Source organism: Podarcis erhardii, assembly GCF_964252035.2.
Source record: "Podarcis erhardii genome assembly, chromosome: 2".
Lineage (NCBI taxonomy): Eukaryota > Metazoa > Chordata > Lepidosauria > Squamata > Lacertidae > Podarcis > Podarcis erhardii.
The window spans coordinates 24,458,425-24,478,548 of record NC_138498.1 but is presented as its reverse complement, the minus strand read 5'-3'; the positions used below and the strand labels follow the sequence as shown (position 1 = coordinate 24,478,548).

Sequence of the window (20,124 nt, the reverse complement as noted above, 5' to 3'; positions counted from 1 at the left end):
TTCTCTCTCTCTCTCTCTCTCTCTCTCTCTCTCTCTCTCTCACACACACACACACACACACACACACACTTTGTTCTCCTTACAGCTCGTATATTTGAAAGACCAACTAAACTAAGTAAAAGCCAAAAACAAAAAGTTTCTCTTTTAAAAAATGACCTTAGTAGGTACTTCAAAGGAAAGTGACAAATCTGAAGCTGAATGTGAGTGAGATGTCTAGCTGGCACCAACATGGGCCTTGCCATCATATTTTGTTGAAAGAAGGACATTTCAATGAAGAAATATACAGAGCTCTTTTAAACTGTCTCTCAGACTCAGATTGTGTCCTACTATAAACTCCCTTTGGAATGCCAATTCCCAATGTTGACTTTAGCCACTGTTAAACCTTATGTGGGAAGCTCCATTTTTAATGGTGCACAAGGATTTAACTTTATATTACTTTTTATATTCTTTGCTGTGTTCTAAGGTGCCCCATGCTCTGATCTGGACACAGGATGGAGTTTTAGATCTCTGACATAAATAAATCAAGCAAGGTTTACCAGTCTAACCAGAATATTCTACCACTATATGGCACCAGTAACCATCTTAGATTACTTTTTAAAAGGATTAAACATATCCACAGATATGTCTGTCAATAGCTATTTATTATTGACTTCCACATCACAGAAACAAAATAGCTGTCTGAATACCAAGTAATGGAAACAAAGGCAGGTTCACCCTTAACCTCACTCCCTGTGAACCATCGGCATCCAGCTGACTGATGGTCAAATTAATAAATTATTATTTTTGCTGGATACAAATCTAAGGGTTGAGGTTATTTAATATTTTGGTATTTATATCATGCTCTTCTACCAGCAAGTACCCAGAGTAAATTACAAAAGAAGGGAAGAAAGAATAGGTAAGCTAATACGTAAATTCATGAACATGACCAAGGACTGCTGTTTTTTAACCAAACATAACACTAACATTTTTGCAATCAGGATATCAGATTCAAATCTCAATTGATGATCAAATTTTAGGGCGATGTCCATTCTGGAATCCACACATCATTCACAACTGTCCCATTTAGAGTGCTAAAATCCTTCATCAAGTCTTCATCAATCAAGGCATCTAAGATGACCACATCATGTTTTTGGTCCATGCTACATGACTGAAGTTTTAGCTCCCAGTCATCTCTTCCAGGAAAAAAACAAAACAAACCACCCACCCTTCTGGCAACCTATGACAGTCCCCTCCACTGCTCACAAAATACCCCCAGGCTATTAAGCTAATTTTCTGCTGATAAATCCTTAGAAGGCCACATCTCCCCCACCTCCCAGTAAAAGCTGGTCCACCAGCATCTCCACAGCAAAGACATGAAAGGTAAGGATGGGCCCTCTTCCTATCTGTTTCATTGAGGCAGCAACTTACTGCAGCTGGCATTATATTGAATCTTGGATAAGGCTAGTGGGGCTGGGGACATTGCACTCCAGATGGAGAGAAAGCACAGAGGTCGCCCATGATGTTCCATGATATCATTTGAACATTCCAGGCTGTATATTTCAAAGCACAGGCTTTGCCTTGGCAACATCATTGTATCACCTGAGGCATCTTGTATGTAATGCAGAGGAATACACTACCTGTTTTGTCTTAGGGCTCAATTATAACTCACTTTAATCAACATTTTGGAACGCACTCTTTTACCTAAAAGGCATGACAATCTTCAAGGCACAAATCCACAACAGTGCTGTAGAACCTGACTCTACATAATGCATGAATGAAAAGTTGGTACCATTAAATGGGATATTTAGAACCAATATACAACACTGCAGAGACCATGATAAAGTTCAGAAATATTCAGAAATGACTCGCGCTGAAGTTATCTTGTAGTTTGTTGCCAAAAAAAACAGATAAAAGGAACAGAATGAACTATTAGTGTAAAGTTTTAAAGAACAGACATCCAGGGATGAGAAAAAAGAATTTAGCAGAAGATCATAAAGAAGATTTCATGAGAAATTTATATAGATATTCTGGCAGAGGGGCAACTCATGGTTTGTTTTCTGCCAACAAACCATAGTGTGAAACCATAGCTGTTGGCTTACAAACATGGCTTGCTTTAACTATGAAGTGATAATATGGCATTTAAACAAAGGAGATGAGTTTCGAGTTCAGCAAACCAGGGTCTGGAACATCTTGAGATATAGCAATATACACCAAACACAATTTGAAACCTCTGGAAATAAGTAGGAAGCCTTGCTACAAGTGTAAACAATAGAAAAGAATGCAAACCTTGTGTTAATGAACTGCCTGTGAAACTTAAGTCAACAACATCCAATATTATTATTTTTTAAGAAGAAAATGCAAGTTGGGCCCAGCTGTATCAAAAGGTAAATGCTAGAGTTGTTGTTTATAATATGTATTTATTTTAAAGCTAGCTAGCTAACCTGTTGCTCATATCTTTGCTTGAGCTCTTCAAGCTGCCAGGAGAATTCTTTTGACTGCTTTTCACGGAGAGATTTTGATCTGCTTAGATCTGCTTCCACTCTTTCCATCTAGAAAGTAAGAGACAATATTTAACATATATAAATTAGTTATTTCAAGACAAGACACTGCTGATAACAGTTCTCCTGCCATCAAACAGCTTAAAATGGTCCTGCAGCATTGTTGTGTGTTGCTGAGGGTGATTCAAGGATACAATATCTGTAGTGACAAGACCACCAGCACAATCCAGATAAAATTTAGTAATTTTCACTGGGAGACTGAAACCAGTGCTGAGCTCTCTCCAGTTTTGCATCTGATGAAGCGGACTGTAGCTCATGACAAACTGAGGAATAGATTTTGTCTAAAATACTTTGTTGCAGCATTTAATTTAAAACAATGGCAGTTTAAAATGCTGGACTTTGGCTGGAGAATATTCCATCTTTTTTTTTTTTAATAATAATTTTTATTCAGATTTTAAAACACATAATTAAAGAACAAACACATCACAACATACAAACAAACATAAACAAATCAAACATAAATAAATTCATAATCTTATTTTCTTATAACTTCTTTCAATCGACTTCCCCTTACCACCCTTTCGCTGCATCCTTATTTTAAAATTTTTTAGCAACCCTTTAGTCAATTTATCCATTTAGTTCCCTTCATTAAATTCCCATAAATTTGTTAATTACAGCTGTAGTTCTCTGCTTCTTACCCCTTGACATCTTAACACTCCTCAATTTTACAACAATTTTTAAGATATATTTTAAATTTCTTCCAGTCTTCTTCCACTGCCTCTTTCCCCTGGTCACGAATTCTGCCGGTCATCTCTGCCAGTCCCATGAAGTCAATCACCTTTGTCTGCCATTCTTCAAGAGTAGGTAGTTCTTGCATCTTCCGAGAATATTCCATCTTTATTTTCCTCTCTCATGCAACTGTGTTTGAATTTCATTATAAATGTGTTTGTCTGTAGTAATTAAATGCAATACTATATACTGATTCTGAAAACAGTCATGACTGGGGTTATTATATTTGCACTCAAGAAAGACTTTTGCTCAAGCTTTCCAGGCTTCTTACATTTTTTTTATCTTATAGACTACATGACATGACTTGCTTGCTAAATATACCTGGATTGTTTAACCAAATATTTGCCTGTTTGCCCTTACATTCTGAATGTGATAATATAGTTCAACGATACAGTTGACATTATTGTATGATACATAGAAGTGGCATAGAAAATCCAACAAGCAAATATCATCAATAATTTGTGCATGAAAAATTGCATGCACTTATAATCTACAGTATTTCCAGGTAGGGAAAAGATCCCTATCTGGAAATCTGGAAAGCCACTGCCAGTCAATGTTGGCATCACTGTGCAAGACAGACCAATGGCTCGACTCTGAAAAAAGGCAAGTGATGCTCCTAACTCATTTCTTAATTTAGTTATTTGTATTATCAGCATAGTGGTCAGATTTGTGTCATGCATGCGTCCAGAGACCTAAATTAAGCAGAATCATCACTCTTTCTACTTCTGATGTTCAAACTATGAGTGCCTTTGTTTACGTAGCCAAAAGAGAAGCATTGATGCACAAAGAGGGAGGTGTCAGCAGGCTTCCCCTCAAAAAACAATAGTAGAAAAATATATATTGGGGGGGGGGGTTTCCCAGGTAGTGGATGGGTACTAAAACTAATGACATCAGAAGCCCCTAGAACAGAATCTACTGAAAGCAAATAAAACTTGTGGGCTACATAGAAGGGGCTAGGTAATACTATTTAGGTAAATATTTAGGTAAATAAATGAAAAAGATCACTTGCTAGAAGCTATCTAGAAAGGCATATACAAATGGACATCAAGAGAGGTTAGCTTTTAGGAAGTCTCATCTGGAAGGAGGAGAACATCATGTGCCCCAAGTTCCAATTCATGAGCATGACCTCAAGATGAAAAAAGACTATAATTCAAGGTAAATGTTTGCTCTGTTTAGAATCATAGGGAGCAAGTCAGATGTTGAAGAGAGAGGATGCATTGTATAGCACCTTTAATTTTGTCTTTGCTTAGCTGTGTAATTAAACATTTGAGACTCTTTGATTTTTACTACCACTTTGTGCTCAATATTTTTAGAAAGGTATTCTTTTAAAAGAAAATGGAGGGACCACATCCTGTGTTGTTTTTGGTTTCTGCTAACTGAACTATGAAGGTTGATGAAACACTATGTTTTTTAAAAAGGGTGGGGTGGTGAAACTAGGGTTCGCAGGAGTAACATCCCATAGTAACACTTGGGAGGGAATAGCAGGGGCATCAATACTGTGATTGAAGAGTTCATAGTCTCAAGAGATAAAGGAAGGCCAAGATTATCAGAAGTATTATCAGAGGTATTTAGCTAGAAGATACCCATAATCCCTCTGGCGGTGGTTGCTTGGAAGTACACATCTTCTGCCAGTATTGAGAAGATAAGGTGGGGGGGGGGAATCTGGAGTTCTAATAACATCACATTTCAACTTGTGCAGAATTTCTGTCCCCAGTTAGAACCACTTGTTACAGTTATTTCCTATTTAGTGATAATCCTTATCCAATTTAAATACCACCCCTGTTTATAATTATTATTTTGTCTTTGATTTGCTTATGTGCATTTATTGACCACTCTTGCCTGTGCAGTCTCAAAGTAGGTTACACAAAGGGTTGTATCCAACCAAATCACCCTGCTAGCACAATGATTTCCACCTGTGCAGCGGGACTCCTCCTACCCCACAATCTGCTCTGGAGGGTTGGGGAACTCCCCAGAACAGATGAAGGGGCATAGGGAGAGGATAGGGAGTGGAAGTTCTATTGCACAGTTGAAAGTCCTTGAGCTAATGACATGACTTCTTGAATACAACTCATACAGTTTAAATCAGTGGTGGCCAAACTTGGCCCTCCAGCTGTTTTTTGACTACAACTCCCATCATCCCTAGCTAACAGGACCAGTGGTCAGGGATGATGGGAATTGTAGTCCCAAAACAGCTGTAGGGCCAAGTTTGGCCATCACTGGTTTAAATTAAAACAAGTAAGCCATACAATACTTAAACCATTTCAAACAGTAAGCAAAAAGAGCAACAACAGTCTCAACAGCAATTCTCATCTTTCACCCCAAAAAGGTGGACTCGGACCCACTGATGAAATGGGGAATACCACATGTGTGCAACCCTTGGCTCCACAAGATAGAGTAGAATGGGATACAAATGTGATAAAGAATGTATTTCACATTAGAACAAATTATGTAATAGTACACACCCCAGTCCTCAGACCCACATAAAATGAAGCTTAAGAACATATGATTGCATTTCCCCACATTCTTCCTGCCTTTTTCTGTTATCTCCATACTTCCTTCAACTGTTGAATTTTAGATAAAAGCCTCTTTTTAAAACTAATATTACCCTGGGGGGAAATGCGTATGTGGATGGCACTGCATAAATAAGAATACTAATAACAAATCCCTCTCTAAAATAAAAATGAAAAGTGTGGTCTGGTCGTCTCATTTGCCAAGACTGACAAGCACTAGAGCTAAAATAGTGGGCATTGTTTATATGATCATTTCTTCTGGTACAGTAGCCAATTATTTCACTTCCATTTCTTATTTGTTTCAGATTAGGTTAAGCCATCATGAAGTCCACAGTCCACAGGCAGCACACCAGCCGTGAATTGCTAACTGACCACATAAGGAAACCAAAGAAAAAGTTGATTTGAAACCACTTATCAAAATCACCCTTCACAAATGAAGAACACTACAACAATCAATTGTGTCAGAAGTGTCTGTTTATGTGCATAGAAGAAAACATATGCATCCAGGGACTTCTTCAAAGGAATTCCCCACACAGCTCCAACGGTGAACAATACAGTGGTACCTCGGGTTAAGTACTTAATTCGTTCCAGAGGTCTATTCTTAACCTGAAACTGTTCTTAACCTGAAGCACTACTTTAGCTAATGGGGCCTCCTGCTGCCGCCGCGCTGCAGGAGCACGATTTCTGTTCTTATCCTGAAGCAAAGTTCTTAACCTGAAGCACTATTTCTGGGTTAGCAGAGTCTGTAACCTGAAGCATATGTGACCTGAAGTGTATGTAACCCGAGGTACCACTGTACATGCATCATGTTTCCTGATATGTTCAAACTTTGGCAATGACTATATTCATTTAACTCTGGCATGGTTCATAGCAGCAGAATCAAGGCTTAAGGGTAGAAATGATGTGGAGAAATTATCAAAGCGCGGAAATATTTGGCGATGAACTGGGCACAAACCGAGAGAAAACACACACACCTCCATAGTTAGCATTCTAACAACAGCCCCATTAACAGACATCTGATTATTGCGACAGCCATGAGCCTTTGCAAAATAAAAAGCAGATGGTAACAATATCAGAAAGCCATAAATTATATAGTCTAATAAATAAAATATTGGTTATAGTAACTGAAAAATCCACAATACTGTCCACACTTACTTTCTCAATAAAAGATTAAAATGAAAAAATGAGGATATATAAAAGATATTGTGTTGCTAAAACTTTAACTTTATGCCATCAATAGCTACATTAAAAAGAAGATAATTCTTTCTGATACAACATTGTACTATGAACAGAAATTTAAGAATATAAAAGCTATGGGCTTAGAACTGCAACATTTTACAATGTTGATCCTTTTTGCATGCACTACAGCAGAACTTTAAGGTTTAACTGAGCTCCAATGTTAATTAGAACAAATGTGAAGTCTACCTTAGCACCTGGACCCAGGCTATTTAGCACACCGAATCCCTGTGACAGGTGGATTTAATCGATTCAAAAATAACACCAAACCACGATCAGGCATTAAATGATTAAGCCATGTGCTCAAATGCTCCCCATTACCCCTCATGTTCTGCTGGATTAAACCACAGAGCCTAGTGCTTGCCAATCAGAAGGTCGGCGGTTCGAATCCCCGCGACAGGGTGAGCTCCCGTTGCTCAGTCCCTGCTCCTGCCAACCTAGCAGTTCGAAAACACGTCAAATTGCAAGTAGATAAATAGGTACATCTCTGGCAGGAAGGTAAATGGTGTTTCCATGCGCTGCTCTGGTTCGCCAGAAGTGGGAAGCTGTCTGCGGATAAACGCCGGCTCCCTCGGCCAGTAAAGCGAGATAAGCGCCACAACCCCAGAGTCGTCCGCAAGTGGACTTAAGGGTCAGGGGTTTACCTTTAATTTCTCAGCCTGTTCATAATTTGCTGGTTCTGTCGTAACAGCAAGCAACAATTTGACCAAATATGTTCTAAAACTCAGGTGTAGGAAATATGTGTAGGTTGGCTATCAGACACACAAATTGGCAGGTACACCAACATTTCCTCAAGGAGCCTCTTATGCAGAATCATGAATTTTTGAGTGATTAACAGAGGATTATATTTACTTCAAACAAGCCAAATGTTGTTCCTGTTGTTGTTTAGTCATCTTAGTCGTGTTCGACTCTCCATGACCCCATGAACCAGAGCATGCTCCCCACTACCCCTCAGCCAAATTGTTGTTGTTGTTTAGTCGTTTAGTTGTGTCTGACTCTTCGTGACCCCATGGACCAGAGCACGCCAGGCACTCCTGTCTTCCACTGCCTCCCGCAGTCTAGTCAAACTCATGCTGGTAGCTTCAAGAACACTGTCCAACCATCTCATCCTCTGTCGTCCCCTTCTCCTTGTACCCTCCATCTTTCCCAACATCAGGGTCTTTTCCAGGGAGTCTTCTGTAACTGTGATGAACATGGGTGTGGGAGCTGAAGGAATCAGCCTTAGAAATCAGTATATGACTCAGTTCCCTACGCAGTACAGATGTTTTTGTCAGCAGGTCTATTCAGTGCTTTTTTTCTGGGGGTACGCAGGGGTACCCATACCCCTAAACATTTTGTGAATTTAAGTTTGGCCTTATTGAGGGGCAGTATTTCAATATGAGTAGGAAAATGAGAGAACCCCTAAACATTTTTAAAGAAAAAAAAAAGCCCTGAGTCTATTTATTTTATTGGGTGGTTTTTAAAAAAAGTTTGTGGCTTCTTCAGCAGCTCCAGAGTGTACACTATGTGTACTCCCCAGTGTACAGATTATCCCCAAGGAGCTGGCAAATGTGATGTTCCTTCCTACCAGGGGTTCCTTTGTGGGCGGAGAGGGGGTGCCTCACTGCTCTTCCATCCAACCTGAATTCTTTCTGCCCAACACCTAATATCTGGAGACACCATCTCCTGCAGCTATCATTTTGCCTCCCATATTTTTCTAACTAAAAATTAAGCTATTTACTGGTTTCACAGGTGTACCAATATACACACACACAACCAGTGAACCACTGAACAAGCCTATATTGCACTATACGTATATTGAGACAAATACTTTAGAATTTCTGGAGTAATTGCACTCCTGTTTCACATTTCTCTCCCACCCATCACTGATATATTGCCGCATCCCTGTGTTTCCACTGGCCTATAAGAAATTGGCTGGGAAATCCTTCCTCCTCTCTACCCCAGTGGTACAGGGATTCCTCAAACTCACTCAACAAATATAGATAGGTAGCCATGTTGGTCTGCCATAGTCAAAACAAAATAAAAAAATTCCTTCCAGTAGCACCTTAAAGACCAACTAAGTTAGTTCTAGGTATGAGCTTTCGTGTGCATGCACACTTCTTCAGATACTTCACTCAACAAACAGAGCCTCACATGACAATGTTTCCCCCCCTTCCTTTTGTCCTTCAGACACTTCACTCAACAAACAGAGCCTCACATGACAATGTTTCCCCCCCTTCCTTTTGTTTTAAAAATATATCACTTGCTATTTGCCATGCTTACATGGCCCTTTCTCCATTTCTTTTCATTTGCCTTAAACAGTCATTGTGCCGCTGCATCCGAGAGAATACCTATGACCCTTTCACAGGAAATATTGTGCCTTACCTGCACTGCAAGACTGAAATTAAATGCAAGTGGCTTCAGTAATGAAGTGAGGAGAAAGGTTTCCTACCATGCCAGGCTTTCACATTATCGCAACAGTGAGATTGGCTAGATACATCTAAAGTGAATTTTCCATTAAAAATAAGAAATAAGAGATGTGAAAAAAGGGAGATAAGATGCAACCCAGAACAATGCATAAACTAGTATTTTATTCTTGGAACTTTTGGAAAAAGCCCTAATCAGTAATACTGCTACGGATAGTTTTATAGCAATGTCAATCCTGGCTTTGTTATAAAGATAAATCAACGGCTAACATCCTTTTTTCTGACTTGCTGGAAAAGCCGTTGCATTGTGAAAGAGTTTGATGTAGCACTATCAAGTGAAGTATGTTTCTGGAAATATAAGATGAGAATATGCTTCCCCACTGAGACAGATAGTTGCAGAAAGGCTGGCATTGTGACCTCCTCACCTGCTCTTTCATTTCAGCATAGACTTTTTCTGAGTTCAGCTCCACCTGCCGCTTAAACTCCTCCAGGGCAGCATCAGCCTGCTGGGCATGCAGCCTCTGTACCTCCATCGCCCGAGTCAGCTGCTCCTCCTTCTCCCTAGAAAGTCAGAGAAATTTTCCGTAGTTCAAGTATCAAATAAAAGAACATGTGCGCTTGTGTAGAAGAAAGGCCTTTAACCCTATCCATTTAAAGTAGTACTCAGGCTTTAATTTCCTGTCCATGGTTATGCCAAACTTCCCTTAGCAATACTCTGAAGGAGAAAACAACAAGTTGGATGGTAAATCAGAGATTATTTTCACTTGCTCATTGAGTAGTTATAATCATAATATTAATATTATTAATGATAATAATAATACCGTAATTTATTTGTACCCTGCCCATCTGGCTGGGCTTCCCCAGCCACTCTGGGCGGCTTCCAACAAAGATTAAAAATACATTAAAATGTCACACATTAAAAACTTCCCTGAACAGGGCTGCCTTCAGATGTCTTCTAAATGTCAGGTACTTGTTTATCTCTGACATCTGATGGGAGGGCATTCCACAGGGCGGGTGCCACTACCAAAAAGGCCCTCTGCCTGGTTCCCTGTAGCTTTGCTACTCACAGTGAGGGAACCACCAGAAGGCCCTCGGCACTGGACCTCAGTGTCTGGGCAGAACGATGGGGGTGGAGACGCTCCTTCAGGTATACTGGGCCAAGGCCATTTAGGGCTTTAAAGGTCAGCACCTACACTTTGAATTGTGCTCGGAAACGTACTGGGAGCCAAAAAGAGCCCAAACATAGGACTAGGCTCTTGTGCAGGTTATTTCACCTTCAAAGTTTTCAGCTATACCAAGGAAGCTTAAGTAGTGCAGCTTTATTGTACCCCATAGAACCCTTTTCTTTAATCTTCCATTAAGTAACGTTAACACATCATCCAAAGATATTTAATCAAGAAAACATTTGGAATATATATGCCTGCATTGTTACAGTATATGCATACATTAACACATCAACAGAAGTATATCCCCTCCACCATCTCCTCTAAGAAAGAAAGAGGATTATTTGCTGCCTGGTATACGTCAGATTATTAAGTATGGAGAACATGACACACATTGGGATCTTCTCAAGTCAATTTAGTGAAAACTCTTAATGCGCAGTTATGATATCAATTCAGCATTTGCATGGGTGACACAACTTATGCTTCAAAAGAGTATGATTATCCCAAGTCACATTATCTTAATGTCAAACAGTGAACACTAATTTTTAAAGACTAAAGATGCAGCTTTCAGGAGCATTAGAAACTGAAGTATCACAACTGACCATAATATGGTCTTTTTCAGAATTATGCACAGGTTCTTATTCTCGTAACAACCTTTGATCTTGGTATGATGCATGCAGCTGACATGTTTTAAAGCAATATATCATTCCCTCTATTTCCAAAGTTCAGAGGTAGGTGTAGATTCTTACATATCTGAAATCGCACCATCCATGCACAAAGGGGCAGGTTTGGAGAAACTCCAGTGCTTGCGGACGTACAAAAAAGAATGGAAGGAAACAGTCCAAAGTAGCCCAATGATGACTGAATGTGCTCGGGGGACACTGTATGCTGCCTGTTGGTCAGGAGGAATGGAAAACTAGGTGGGGAGACCAGAGCAACTTCCTAAAAGAGAATATGAATAGTTGGCTGGAGCACCAAACAGAAGCACTCCACATTGCAGGTCCTATTTGTCCATGAATACAAGCATGCCTATTTTCAATTCTCCTTGTATTTATGGTATAAGTTATTATTTATACTACATTTCCTCTCAACTTCTCTCTTATATGTGAGTATTCTTAGGTGGTGGTGGTTTTTCTTTAAAAAAAGACTGCTATTTTGTGAGAATAAAACAAATCTGATTTTTACACACACACCCCAATCTAGGACTCATACCTAACTTGCTTTCTTTATGGTTTTAATATACCGTATTCTTCGCCCCATAGGGCGCACCGGCCCATAAGGCGCACCTAGTTTTTTGGGGGGGAAATAAAGAAAAAAAAATTATTCCCCCCCCCCCCAGGCGCGAGGCTGGGGCGGGGGAAGTCCGAGCTTCCCCCTACCCCAGCCCCCAGAACAGGCTGCTCTCCGCAAGCCGTGGGAGCCATCCCGCAGCTTGCGCAGAGCTACCCGAAGCCCCAGCGCAACTGCTCAGCGCGCCGGGGCGTCGGGATAAGAGTCAGCTCTGCGCAAGCCGGGGGAGCTCTCCCGCGGCTTGCGCACCGCTGCCTCTTATCCTGAAGCTACCTGGAGCGACTGCTCAGCGCACCGGGGCTTCGGGGTGCAGGCAGCTCTGCGCAAGCCGTGGGAGCCCAGGGGAAACTCCCACGGGCTCCCACGGCTTGCGGATAGCTTCCTGAAGCCTGGAGAGCGAGAGGGGTCGGTGCGCACCGACCCCTCTCGCTCTCCAGGCTTCAGCAAAAGCCTGCATTCGCCCCATAGGACACACACACATATTTCCCCTTCATTTTTGGATGGGAAAAAGTGTGTCCTATAGGGCGAAAAATACGGTAACAATACATGCGTGTAATATATTTATTTTATGTTTATTTTATTCAGAAAGCTGTTAACCCTTTTTCTTTATAAACTCAAAACGGCTGACAAAAACAATTATACATAACACAGATGCCTGCTTTTGTTTTTCCAGATTTGTATATTTGTAAATAAATTTCGTTGCTAGCTTTGCCTTTATATATAGCAAAATTATTACTTTTTAAATACATTTCCGTTTCTACAGATCTGCATACTGACATATTTCTACACTGTTAAGAAGTCACAATGATTTCTACTGTAAACATAGCAAACTGAATTTGATATAACTGATAGGCTATCTGTTGTCGGGTGTGTGTGTGTAAAAGGTTGATTAAACTCACAGGTTATACATTTCAACAAAAAAGGCTCATAGGCATGTAAACTATAGCATAATTTCTACTACTACTACTACTACTACTACTACTACTAATAATAATAATAATATCTTTATTGTCATTGCCCCCTCTCGGGGACAACGAAATTACTTGGCTGCTCCATCCACGCAGGTAGGGCACTCCACTCAAAATCAGAACAACTATAAAAACACTAATTAAAACAATATCGTATAATACAGCAAGGAAGATTAGATGACTTTCAAAGTCCAGGTTTCCCATTCAGGGCCGAGATCGTTCTGGAGAAGAAGCTGTTCTTGAGACGGCTCGTTCTTGTCTTCATCGTCCTGTATCTCCGTCCCGACGGCAGGAGCTCGAAGAGACAGTGACCAGGATGTGATGGATCTTTTACTATGTCCAGTGCCTTCCTATGGCACCTTGTGGCATAAATCTGCTCTAAGGTGGAGAGTGGGCAGCCAACAATGCTCTCTGCTGCCTTCACAACTCTGCACAACGCCATCCTGTCCTGGGTACTACAGCTTCCGTACCACACACATAAGCCATAAGTGAGCACGCTCTCAATGGCACAGTGATAGAAGGCAAGCAGCAGTTTCTGCGGAAGATGGTTTTTCCTTAGGATTCTCAAAAAGTACAGTCTCTGCTGCGCCTTCTTCACAAGCCCCCTTGTGTTGACACTCCAGGACAGATCCTCTTGTAATTCAATACCCAAAAATCTGAGGCTTAGATAGAAGTTTTGAAAGGTTTGGAGTGTTAGTTTTTTAAAAAAAAAATAGTGATCTATGTCTTTTAAAGGGACGCGGGTGACGCTGTTGGTTAAACCACAGAGCCTAGGACTTGCCAATCAGAAGGTCGGCGGTTCGAATCCCCGCGACGGGGTGAGCTCCCATTGATCGGTCCCTGCTCCTGCCAACCTAGCAGTTCGAAAGCACATCAAAGTGCAAGTAGATAAATAGGTACCGCTCTGGTGGGAAGGTAAACGGCGTTTCCGTGCACTGCTCTGGTTCACCAGAAGCAACTTAGTCATGCTGGCCACATGACCCGGAAGCTGTATGCCGGCTCCCTCGGCCAATAAAGCGAGATGAGCGCCACAACCTCAGAGTCGGCCACGACTGGACCTAATGGTCAGGGGTCCCTTTACCTTTACCTATGTCTTTTAAAGATGGTGGTTAATTTTAGCTTTGGCTGCATACCTAGAAGGAAGTTCTACTGCATTCCAATGTGTGTAGAACTGCAGTCTAATGCTGCCATTCAACACCCCCCCACACACACACTTTGTGTGGGGCTGGATTGTGTGCAGTTTTTTGTCCCACCCACCAAATGGGCAGGTGGGCAGAAGGGCTGCTGGTGGGTTCCCCACTAATAGAAACCTGTAGAAAGTCCTGAAAAGGCCCCTTTTCATGAGTGCATCACACCCAATTCAGGTTAAATTCTGCTCTAGTTCCAAGCTGGCACTGTTATTTGCCCCCACTTTCATCCTGGATGGTGTGAGCAGCAGGGCTGCTTATACAGTGTTGGTCCCACTGTTCTGTTAAGCACTGCCAACTTGCAAAGCCAGGGTTTTGATTGCACCCTTACCAAAGATGAAAAAGCAGCTCACTGCAAATAGCTGTTTAGGAAAACATGTACTTGTGCAGAGTCATCAACATTCAGCCCGCTCAAAAGGAAACAAATAAAAACAGAATAAGAACTGTATAATAAAGCGACTCTGAGGACCATCTTGTCCAGCCCCCTACAATGATGGAATATGCAGCTGACTCATACGGGGATCAAACCTGCAACCCTTTGGGTTGAAGGGACACAGAGAGGCAAACACAAGTTGCCGATGAACTGAAAACATGACATTCAATGTTATTGCCTTTGAATATGCAAAGTTTTTCTTCTCAGACTGTTGGCTGATACTTACATTATCTAAACCAACCAACGAACTCCATCTTACTCTCTTTGATAATTGCATTGAAATCTGTTGTGCTTCAGGAATCTGATTTCATTTCTGATGTATTTCAACCATCAGCCTCTTGAGAAGTTGCCAGCCAGGAATCAGCTTCCATTGATTTTCCAGGGTGCAGAAGCCTGTTCTACATCTACAGCAATAATTTGTAGTTCGCAACTTTTCCCCTCTAGGATATTGAGAAGTGTTGTTTCCATGAAGCATTAAAATATTCACTTTGAAGGTCTCTCTCCCACCCCCGGTATTACTTGTTGCAGTGCCCAATACAATACAGTTACATCACTCAAATCCCTTAAAAACTGAGTTGGCATGAATAATAAAAGCACGAATTTAATCTTTGGCCTCAATTTATTTGTAAGAAAAAAAATTCTTTCATCTCAATGTATCAAGGATATGGTTACAGAATTAGCAGAATTGCGTAAATAATCTCCATTTAAACATGACTATGAAGTCTAAATAACAATTTAAGGAAGAAATGTACAAATAAAGTGAGAATATGTATTCTAAATACTTGTCTTAAGTGTTTAAGCAATTATTTCACTTCCATCTCTCTTCCAAAATATAAAAACAACTCTGTACAGAAGAGATAATACCAAAATATTCACAATGAGATCAACTAAAACTAGGGGTGATCCAATGGTTGGTATACTAATAATCTCAGAATAGATTTGTGACTTACTACATGTCAAAACACAAACGATTACTTGTAATAACCACCGCAACTCAACAATAACTTTGTGCATAAGGTAAAGGGCAAATCAATTAACAGAACAACTATTTCAGCATTTGAAAAGTCCTCTGGAACTACTTGCCATTTCATATCACTTATTTCAGATATTAAAAAGCCACAAGAAACACTAGGGAGATAAGACCTTGCAACTGACTCATTTGGTTTAACAGGTCCACAGGTTTCTGTTAAAAACCCAGTAGAGCAAACCAGCCTTATCTCTTCCCCCACTTTGCCCTAAAACACCTCGTAATCTGAATGGATTTATGCTTGACTGGTGCATAACTTTCCCAACACAGGATAAAAGTTAAAAACTTTATCAGGCAGAAGATGTTTTTGCACTCCACTCCAGGGACAAACTTTATGAAATACCAATAAAACTCGCTAGCAAGAGTATGCATTACAAGGAAAATCCTGAGAAACTTCGTTCAGGAACTTGATTTCTTCTCTTACGACTTTTTCAATTTATTTATACCTCTCAGACAAAAAACACACACACCCCAAAACCTCCTGGGTATTCTAATTACTATTCCTGCCCAAAAGAAAGGGAGCAACCTCTGCAGGTTTTAATAAATCAAATAAGAATCATTTTTATCTTTTGTCTTAAGGTACGTAGGTACTTGAAAGTATCAGGAGCTTGCAGCATTTGTCATTTATTTCTCAATCCATCCCAGAGACCTACAACAACCCACCAAGCTGCTTAACACAAGCCACTGAAATATCACCCTAAACCTGGATGATACACATATTCTGACAAAAATAAAGAGGAATAGTGGCCGTCATGTTGCTAAGCAACAGTTACTAAGCCAAGGCTACCACTGGAAATTCCAGGTACGTTACAGACAGAAGAGACCTGTGGCTGTAATGGAAGTCTAGAAATAAAGAGCAAAAGGAAGAGGGCGTATGTTCACATTTCTCGGATTTGGGAGACAAAGGAAAAGCCCATTTTTCTGCAAACTATTTCCACTCTTCTGTCTTGGTCAAGGACCATCCCATCCAGCCTTACTTTCTCCCAAGAAGCTTTCCATGGGAAGGAACAATTCTATGTTTCTTTTCTTAAGGACAATTGTAGAATAAGGGTTTGGGATAGTCCATTTCTGTTTTGGTATCACAGTTCCAAAGTATACTTCCAGAAGAGCCTCATCTTTCTCCGACTTTACTTAGTGATAGGGAAATGATGATCTAGCTCCTGTACTTAAGACTTGTGCACATCTTTAGTATCTCAGCATGCTCCTGAGATGCTACAACTGCTATTTGGCAGAATAGACTGTAAATTAGGAGAGTAAAATACAGCAGCTTCCATCTAGACATTTAAAAGTGTTTACAAACAGCTGTAAATCTTCTGGGAAGTAGCCAGTTATTTTTTTCCTGCAGTTTATTGTATTATACATACAAAATATTGTGGGTTGTTGTTGTTAGGAAATACATTGAAAGAAATCATACAAATGAGCTTATAAATGACACTCCCTATACGAGGTTATGGAAATAAATCTGAAAGATCTGTCAGGCACCTTGATAAAATATTACATATGAAAATATTCTGCACCCTAGTCTCTCATCTTCCTGACTTCTTTGCATCTTCAAAAGAACTGTCACAATCAGTTCTGATATTATATATTCTACTATTCTAAGGCAGAGGGATGTATGTCTTCTTCTCTAAAACAGGCCAATATGAATCACCCAACATTATTAGAGGGCTTTTAACCATGGAAATAACTGCGGACATTTGAACTTCTGGCTGGTGAAAAGATTTTTAAATACAGGGTAAAATATGTTTATTTTGTAGGGTATAAACAGATGTGCCCTTGGGGTGGGGGCTTAAACTCTTATTTGGAAACAGACTCTTGTTCCCACTTCTAGGGATGTGCACTGGAACACATGTATCCTCAAACATGCCAACATTTCTGTTCTCATATTGCAGAACACACAAATGTGAACAAAATGTAACAGCCATCGACTGGTGACTTAAGACACATTTTCAACATTATTTATGCTTGCATGACAAGAAATTCCTGCAGGATTCAGAAGAGTCCTGCTTCTCTACTCACAGTGTACTGTACAGGACTGTTTCCACATTGCTTTAAAACACAGTTATGCTTAACTATGACTTAAAATGAATGTGCAGAATGCTGGTGCATGTGAGCAAAACAGTAGCCATTTTGCTCCTTTCCTACTTGAGCTTCTACTTCGCTGTCTGGAGGGAAGCCATGGTTTGGCTTTGTGTTACATCCAAACTCTGGTTGATGAGTTTGTCTCTCTGCAAACAAAACATGAAGGTTGCTTCTTGGCTTGCTTCTCGTGCTTTCTTTGAGGGAAAGAAACCACAAGCCCTCATTAAACCATGGCTTAGCTCCCTGCAGCACGGAAGGAGAAAAGCAGCCACAATTTTAGCCTCATATACCAGCATGCTATGTTTTCACCTTTATACCACAACGATGCTTAACTGTTGTTTAAAGTGATATGTAAACCAGTTTACAGACATGTGCATAGACAACATACTAAGGCATTCCAAAGAAGGGAAATTCTATTTGCACCGTCTTTATCCAGCTTTTCCTCCCCACTGAGCCACATTATTTAAGTCTTGGAGCTCACAGAAACCTGACCAGACAAGAGGATGAGATTATGGGCACCCCTTGGCTCCCCAAGGCACCTTCTTGGCCTGCTACACTGACTCAGTACTTCTCAGGTTCATGTATTGAGGAAGGAAGGTAGAAACAGGACACCATTGAGCCATATGAGCATCCTTCCATGCACAAGCACAGCATCCACATGATGAAGGACTGTATCCTTCATATTTGTGCCATTTTTCTGTCCTTTAATTGTGAAATAAAAAACAGACAATAAACTGCATAATTAAAGATAAGCCTTTTTATAACTATCCACTGGAGTTAAGATGTAATTAAATACATTATTTAAGCAGCAGTTATCAGAATCAAAGAATGGCTATCTTTTACAGCAAAAAAAATCCCAACCATATGGAATATGTGCAGAATTACTATTTTTGTTCAGAGAAGGGGGAGGAGGGGAAGAGACAGTGTGAAGTCATTCAAGCAGAATGATAACTAAACCAAACCCAGATCAAAGGAATAAAGAAGAAAGGCTGAAATGTGAAGCTGAAATATTTATTGCCTTCAAAACATCATCCCTGTCCTGTCCCTGGGCACTTTAATATTGTGAAGTTGCTAGAAAGCATTCTAAGTTGCATTCATCACTGCAGACAAATGAACCAAAAATTTAAGGAGACAACAGGCTTGTTCATTATTCAGTGGTTCTGAATCTAATATGGAATTTCTTGTTTAGGGTGGAAGAAAGCAAGCATTTAATTGAAGAATTGTATACAGTTTTGTGTATTTGGTGATGTTAACATCAAATAAACTGTATGCAGCATTTTTAGTACTAAACTAAGCCACAACTGAAAACTCCTTTGGGTATTATTATTAATATTAGCATATCAAAAATACAAAATTAAAAGTACATAATCCCCATATCCTATATACTAATAATGAATTAATTATCTGAGCATGGATACTTTTGCAACCAAAACAGCACCATCCATGCACAAGAGAAAGGTTCCAGCGAGCTTAGAGGTACTCAACAGAAGAACAAAAGATCTTTAAGCAGGCAAAACCCTGAAGGGCACCCCAAGGAGGACTGAGCATGTTTAGTGGGCAAGAAATGCTGACTGACTGATTGTTGGTTGGGTTGGGGGACTGGCAAATGAAAATCTGACAGGAGTGGGAATAGAATGGAGAATTAGAGGAGAGCAGCCAACTGGCTGGAACAATGAATATGGGGACTCTACACTACAACTTAATATTACAGATCTGACTGGTCCATCATAAGTACATAATTGTGAGTTGCCATCAGTACAAATTACAAATCTACCTGCAGCATTGTGGAAACAGTTTTAAAACAAAAACAAAATCCATAAGGGAAACATTCAGCAATTGATAATAAACATAATAAAATAGCAAATGCTTCAGTTATTCTGATGTCCAGTCTCTTCTAATAGCTAAGATAAAGGTCTCTTGTTTTTGAGTGACCATTTCTGTATTATCAACAAGTTTGTTAATTTAACCATTCCTGTAGGAGTCTACACACTGATGACAGTGAACTCCAAAATCCCAAAGGCATCCATAGGAAAAGATGGAAAATAGTACTTCCAAATTGCAAACTTGATCTTTCAAGCCCTATTCAGAACAGGCTAACACCTTAACACTGGAACAATTTGTTTCTTAATGAGGAGCAATTATGTTTGTCCACATTCAACAGTCCATCAGGACCAACACAGCCTCCCCAAGGAGATCTAGAGCTGAATGTTAGGGGCAGCCTACTCCAGTTCCTGAATGATCTGGGATAAAGCATCTGGGGCTTCAGAGTTGGCTGCCATCAATATGTCAGCTTTTGCAAAGATACAGCATAGCCATTTAAAAGCAAATACCTTTAAAATGGAGATAAAAGTTTATTCACTACGGGAAACAACTGGGCTCCATTAGTTTAACTGACCAACATGCTATTCTATAATGTTGATTAGAAATTGCTGAACATTTCTCCTCCTAGTTTTTGGCTTTGGCTGCTTAAAATCTATTTTCACAATGCTGTTTGTAGGTCTGTTTGTAAACCAGATCTCAAAGGAAAAAACAACTATCTGACTTTTAGAAGACATCT

General features: G+C 40.1%; 1 protein-coding gene across 4 annotated transcripts in view; it reads right to left on the bottom strand.

The window, feature by feature from the left end:
* Window positions 1-20,124, bottom strand: part of CEP112 (centrosomal protein 112) — a 224,113-nt gene that overhangs the window by 125,509 nt on the left and 78,480 nt on the right. For all 4 annotated transcript variants that reach the window (XR_014153298.1, XM_081849579.1, XM_081849578.1 and 1 more), the window contains 2 exons: window positions 9,843-9,978; window positions 2,421-2,528 (listed from right to left, as the gene is read on the bottom strand). Coding sequence is in view for 3 of the 4 variants with exons in the window: in XM_081849579.1 (XP_081705705.1) it covers window positions 2,421-2,528; window positions 9,843-9,978 (244 nt within the window). In the remaining variant the exon portion in view is untranslated. The remainder of the gene's footprint in view (window positions 1-2,420; window positions 2,529-9,842; window positions 9,979-20,124) is intronic.